The 7,042-nt window shown below is 36.3% G+C and overlaps 1 protein-coding gene across 2 annotated transcripts; it reads left to right on the top strand.

Annotated features, from left to right (window-relative positions):
- Nucleotides 1–3,625: 3,625 nt before the first annotated feature.
- LOC108679777 (longitudinals lacking protein-like) lies at nucleotides 3,626–6,401 on the top strand. 2 transcript variants are annotated; one of them, XM_018168502.2, is made up of 4 exons: nucleotides 3,626–3,870; nucleotides 4,247–4,323; nucleotides 4,793–4,921; nucleotides 5,880–6,401. In XM_018168502.2, exons 1-3 carry the CDS (start codon nucleotides 3,685–3,687, stop codon nucleotides 4,908–4,910), a joined length of 381 nt encoding a protein of 126 aa, XP_018023991.1. In that variant the 5' UTR covers nucleotides 3,626–3,684; the 3' UTR covers nucleotides 4,911–4,921; nucleotides 5,880–6,401. The 2 variants fall into 2 exon arrangements, with proteins under 2 accessions (XP_018023991.1, XP_047741613.1); XM_047885657.1 differs by having other exon boundaries at nucleotides 4,232–4,323.
- Nucleotides 6,402–7,042: the final 641 nt, after the last annotated feature.

The raw sequence follows: 7,042 nt of genomic DNA, 5'->3' as shown, positions 1-7,042 counted from the left end.
GAAAAGCTAACACTGTTTGAAATAAACATGTGCACAATTCAAATATTTTATCCATTCACTGCATTTAATTATTTTATATATAGTCTTATAATTGTAGTTGTTTTGTTTCTAGTTTTAAATTCACATATTTAAAGATTGAAATTAAATATTTTAATTAGAATACTCGTATTAGGGTGGAAAATCTTTCTAATTGCCTAAAAGGTCAATACAATCTCAACCTCTTAATATACAGGGTGGAGCAGAACCAATTGAGAAGTTTTGAGGTAAAATAAAAGAGTAATGGAGGTACCTAAAGAAGAAAGTTTATTTTCCTAGAGGTTAGCATAACGTACCATTTAAAATACTCATGTTTTGAAAACAATATCTGGAAGATGGGGGCTGTTAGCTGCAACACACTGTTGGAGTCATTCTCAGAGGAGGGAGTAACCATGACAGTGAATTCCAATTGCTATGCTGCAATGTTGCAAAATTTCTTGCATCCCATGATGGAAAACATTGTTGAAAATGAAGCATTGAGAGACGTGTGGTTCCAGCAGGATTGGGCTACAGCTCACACAGCTCGAATGTCACTCAATGTTTTGAAATGCATGTTTCCCATAGGTCTGGTGTCTCTGAGGGGTGATTTACAGTGGCCTGCAAGGTCACCTGATTTGAGTATTTGCGATTTTTTTCTTTGGGGACATCTAAAAGAAAGGGTGTTCAGAAGTCACCCTCACACCCTACCACAGCTAAGGGAACATATTATTGCAGCAGAGATTATGGCCATACCTCACCATATGTGTGAACGTGCTGTAGGAAACTTCCGAGAACGACTCCAACAGTGTGATGCAGCTAACAGACACCATCTTCCTGATATTGTTTTCAAAACATAAGTATTTTAAATGGTATGTTATGCTAATCATGAGGAAAATGAACTTTCTTCTTTATGTACCTCCATTACTCTTTTATTTTGCCTCAAAACTGTTCAATCAGTTCTGCCCCACCCTGTATAAGAAAGCTAACACATTTAAATTGTATATTGTAATCAATATATAACAAATAGTCAAATAGTTAAGACTACTTATAGCCTTATAAGAATTAGCTAAGCTGCTAGCTACGTACAATGTATTGCACTCTTGATGCCTCTGTGCCAAAAAAATTCCATTTATTGGAACCTAATACACACTAAAGGCAACAAGTTTATATATCAATTTCTCACTCATAGTACATTTATACTAAACCATGAATAACAATACCTCAATATAAATTAAAGACTGCCACTCACTATTTTTAAATATATGAAAAAATCAAAAAAAAATAAAAAAAAATAAAAAAAATCATGATTTTTTTATAAAAAATCAAGTGATTTAATCACATGATTTAATCATTTTTATTTAATCATTGCTAACCCTGCTTCTAAATGACAATGTACCTATAATTGAGGAGCATAGTGGCCAAAAACAGAAGCATGCTTGATCTAATAGGAGCAGGACAGATGCACGCTTCAATACGAGCGGGCCAGCAGCAGTGGTTCATCCCACAACAATAAATCCGGGACGAGTGGGCATTCCAATACAAGCGGGCCGGCAGCCGCAGCGCCTGTAGCAGGACTAAGTGTGCTGCCACTGCTGCCAGCCCGCTGGTATTGGAGCGTGTGGTGAGTAGTGCTGGAGTAAATCAGCCGTCCTGGTGAATCTAAAAGACTAGCCGTTATCAAGTAAAAACTACGGAAAATGTCATTTATTTTACATCTACATCATCTACAAAGGAAGTGTAGGACTTCAGAGTACTGTTAGTAATGGATAAGTACTTCAAATGTTGTTTGATGTTGATGTTGTTGTGCTTCAAATGTTTTAAAATTGAGTTTTATTTCAAGTGTTCTGTATTACCCCGTTCCAAGGGTAATTCCAGACACTTTTATTTTGCGTCTAGCACCTTACATATGGCATATAAAATTTTTGGGAGATAGCCATACAATAACATTTGCAAAGGGCTTTAAAATGAGTCCAAACTTGTTTACGAAACATTCATGGTAAGAAGTTGTTAATAAAAAATTCTCAAAACCATCCCTTATTAGGTACCCCATTTGATGGTCAACATTTTCCTTACTAGATACCAGCATTATCATTGAAATACCGGTATATTGAAGAAAATATTGAAGCAGATCTGGAACGTAAAAATTAACTGGTAGATCAGTGAAATATATTGAATTAAATATTGAAGTAAATCAGGAAAATAGAAATTAACTGGTAGGTCATTGGAAGATATTGAATAAAATATTGAGGAGGTAGATTAGGAAAGTAGAAATTATGTGATTTCTTTAGGGAGAGCAACTTAGTAAAAAAAGGAAAATTTTGGCTTTTCCCGGTCATTAGTATCATTTTACAGGTCCAGAAATTGCGCATCTAAAGAGCCCAAAGCCATATTTGTATGTTCATTTTTGTTCATGACAGCCGTCAAAGCGCAAGTAAAACCTATACCTTCAATGATCAGAAATTTCAGTTTTTTGGCTCTCCTGAAAAGTTAAATTTAAATCTTAAAAACCTACCTCCTCCTATGAGTTTCAAGCTAGAGCAGTGGAAGATATACCATTCGATTTGAAAAGAAAGTACCTTTAGAATAGTCATAGCTTTTTTGTAATTTCGTTATAGATTGAAAATGCAGACAAAATTCACCCCACTCACAAAAATAAGAAATTTTGAAAAACGCTATAACAAATCGCTAGATATTTATGGTCTTTACATATTGAATGATATTTGTGTTTATGTTGTAGCTTGAAAATCCTGGGAGATAGATTTCTACAGTATACCCCTTTTTTTGCCAATATCTAATGAATTTCATGTTTTTTTTTATTTTTACTTTTTTGCAAAAAATTTACTTGAACGAAAAGTCTTAGATTTACTTTGAACAAAATGTCTTTTTTACACATGTGTACATAATTTCAAAATGATCCATCTGTAAATAAAAGTTTTTTTTTTACCATGACGCTCCCCTTAAAATATCATACCTGTCACTTGTCAGCAAATATGCCAATTCATTGCTCCTTTCTCGTCTCTTGGATTCGTTTAATAAGTATTAATAACTGCAGTCACTTATAATTATATACACTTCTCAAGTCTAATCCATAGTCCATACAGGCTCATGGGCATTATTGAAAATTGAATGTTGCAACTGATGCCTATCAAAACATTTTATACATTCATTTGAAATATATACTGATGACATTAATCAAATCAAAATAATTGAAATCAGAAAAGGGATCTTGAAAGTTATTAAGCTGTCATTCAAAAATAGTATGACAGTGAATGAGTTGGGAGATGGATGAATCATATTCTATATGTACATATTGTGAAGACTACAATCATATTAAATGCTTGCTGATGCATATTCTGCAGATAAGAAAACAAACAGAATATTCTTGATTACAAATGGTCATGTTTCATGAATACAAGTAAATGACTTGCCATTTGTGGCTGTGTGAAATTTTTTGATTCTATAAGCTAATGCTTATAGTATGTTACTATGTTGATACAATACAGATCTCTGAGGCAATTTTGTAATTGCCTCAGAGCATTTGCATTAGATTATCTATAAATATAATATACTAGAACACTTGATTTGTCACAGTTAGGGAAAACCATTTAAGATTGCTAATACTCTAATTTTTTTTCAGTTGAGAACTAGTGTATAAAAATAGTTGCAGCCATGAGTGATGATCAACAGTTTTGTTTGAGGTGGAATGAGTTCCAGAGCAATATGGTATCCTCATTCAGGCATCTGCGGGAGGAGAAAAGCTTCACAGACGTCACGCTTGCCTGCGATGGGCAGACCTGCAAAGCTCACAAAATGGTCTTGTCAGCTTGCTCTCCTTATTTCAAGGCTTTATTGGAGGTTGGTAATCACATCCATAACTGATTAATTTAAATTGAGCTGTGCAATTTTTGTATGTATATATACAATGAAAGTGTAAGTTTTACGAGGAACTTCCCATAAAAATATTTTATTCCTTAAAATGTTCATGATGTTGCAGCATATTCATGAGATGCTAGCAGGGACATATTGTGACACAGAAGTCATTACAAGAGTATTGCCAAATGTTGTTGAATTGAATTATTTGTGTTTACTCTCAAAAAGTAAGGTTGTGAATTTAGCAAATTAGGATTATAATGCATGGTTGTGCAGAGCTCTTAACAAAATCCTTAATGTTGAACTGGTCTGCTTGATCAGTTTTCAACATTTCTTAATTTTTCAGTTGACTATTTTGCAGGAAAATCCCAGCAAACATCCAATCATCATCCTCAAAGATGTGCCTTTCAATCATCTCACGTCCATCCTTGAGTACATGTAAGTTTGGTACATCCATCCTTTTACATGTATATAAGTCATAACCTCCATCCTTGTACATGTATATAAGTCGTAACCTTCATCCTTGTACATGTATAAGTCATAACCTCCATCCTTGTACATGTATATAAGTCATAACCTCCATCCTTGTATATGTATATGTTGTAACCTCCATCCATGTACATGTATATGTCGTAACCTCCATCCTTGTACATGTATATGTCGTAACCTCCATCCATGTACATGTATATGTCGTAACCTCCATCCTTGTACATGTATATGTCGTAACCTCCATCCATGTACATGTATATATGATATGGATAACAAATTGAATGTAAACGTTTTTTGCCTCTGATAGTAATACCTATAAGACTTCAGATTTTTGAAAAATAATAGCAGATTCATATGAGCCTGTGTAACAGTGATCTAGAACAGTAATTTATATTAATAAGTACTAATAATTCTGCAGGTATGCTGGAGAGGTGAACGTGGCACAAGCTGAGTTGCCGGCTTTCCTTAAGACGGCCGAGAGGCTCAAAGTTAAGGGATTAGCGGAAGTCAACCAGAATGACCGCCAAGATCGTTGAAGAAACCTGTGGTGAGGTCTCTTGTGTCACTGTCTTGTAATGAACTGGACGAAATCTAGGTTTTTGTTCTCGTTTATTATTATTATACGTTGAACTGGAGGAAACCTATGTTTTTGCTCTTTTTCATAATTATATGTTCTCTTATTCTGAGTGAAGTTATTCTCTTGTCAAGATTTGAGCACCAAATTTTTTTTATTGCCATTCCATGGTGACTGCTCCTAATATCATTTATTAAAATTTGTAATTCAAGCTTTTTTTGCTTACGATTGATGGTAGAGGCTAAAGAATGTAGTAATTGTGAAAATGTGTCAGTTATTATGTATTTGGAATTTTCATTAGAGGGTTTTCTTGCAAACTGAACTTCTACAATTATTAGGTATGTGTTCATACATTTACTGGTATTAATATTGTGTGTAAATGGTCCTCAAATGGTGCTACATAGAATTGAAGGTTAACAAACTTCTCGTGGAATCAATAAAGGGACTTAATCTGCATTCAGACTACTGTACACCACCCCCTTACAGCTCTTCTGTCTACTACATGCTCACCCATCTGTTACCATCCGATCACGCTCCCCTCGCCTTTCTGTTCACCATCCAGTCACATCTACTCACCTCTCTGTTCACCATCCAATCACCGCTCTGTTCACCCTCCACTCACTGCTCTGTTCACCCTCCACTCACTTCCACACTCACCCCTCTGTTCACCCTCCACACTCACCCCTCTGTTCACCCTCCTCTCACCCCTCTGTTCACCTTCCACACTCACCCCTCTGTTCACCCTCCACACTCACCCCTCTGTTCACCCTCCACTCACCCCTCTGTTCACCCTTCACACTCACCCCTCTGTTCACCCTCCACTCACCCCTCTGTTCGCCCTCCACTCACCCCTTTGTTCACCCTCCACACTCACCCCCCCGTTCACCCTCCACACTCACCTGTCACCCCCTAACGGCTCGTTGTGTTCCAGAGTGTAATGCGACGTCATCAGTCACGTCACGCCCCTCGTCTCTTCTCTGCGTTCTCATGCGGAGCTTTCTTCCTGATTATACAAAAGAGAATAATAATATTGGTTTGTAATTATCTTCTTTTATTTATGCAAGGCTCGGCTACTCATTTTAGTTATGCTCAAACGTATGTAGCGCTAAGTCTGTTCGTCTTGACGCTGTCTTGCTTCAATGTTCTATAAGTCGAGTGCGTCAAAGCTGCTGTAAAATAAAATGCACTCTATAATAAAATCGTTTGGAGGCACCCATGCCCCAAGAAACCATGTATCATCCATCCAAATTAGAGTATGCGGTTAATGCATAGGTGTGAATATTCTCAACTGTACGGGCTGAAGGTTATATCAATATTATTGGTCAATATCTCCAGTGGAACTAAGTAATTTAAGTGCTGTGCTGCAAGTTTTTCCCCCTCATCTTAATTGCAATCACGTCGCATTTGAAATAATTTTTATGCGATGGCTGAGAACGTCACTTGAAAAATTAAATGTAACCTTGTCCAAATGGTTTGTTTTTTTTTTCTTGCTTTTGAATATTTTTCCATATCATCAAAGTTATTGTCTGAACAGTAACGTTCGCAATTCATGATTTTCAATGTTCTTATATGAAATTTCCTTCAGTCTTCATGCGTAGTATTGCTCTGAAAGCTAAGATTTTTAATGGACTTCACTGTCGCATATAATTGTGAACTTGTCATTCTGAGGCGAATGAATCATTGTTTTGGTGTTCTCTTGTACATTGTTTGGTGCGCCTTCGCTTCCCAGAAAAAAAATTATTTATATGAACAAAAATATGTACGCCTCGGCCATTACATCATCCCATGTGCTGCATACTTTGATCCACACTCAGTATATTCTGAGGTCTTTGCCCCCACTAATTATGATCTGTACTTTTCTTGATGCAGTGTCGTGCAGGTCACTAAATGGGATTCACGTCTCATTTTTGTAGAGGGTTCATGTTCAGGCTCTGACTGTCATTGATATAAGTAAAGGGTGCTGCCGAGTCTGAAAACGTTGCCGTTTAGTATATCTTCAGTGCCAAGGTGTTCTGATCAAATTTGATTTACGTTGCTTAAAATTCCAGCACTTTTTAGACTTCGAGTATATAGAGGTGCTCTTATGCGTCCTGC

The sequence above is a fragment of the Hyalella azteca genome, unplaced genomic scaffold (genome assembly GCF_000764305.2).
Source record: "Hyalella azteca isolate HAZT.00-mixed unplaced genomic scaffold, Hazt_2.0.2 contig2705, whole genome shotgun sequence".
Classification (NCBI taxonomy): Eukaryota; Metazoa; Arthropoda; class Malacostraca; order Amphipoda; family Hyalellidae; genus Hyalella; species Hyalella azteca.
The sequence above is the reverse complement of the archived record's forward strand: the minus strand, read 5'-3'. Positions and strand labels throughout refer to the sequence as shown.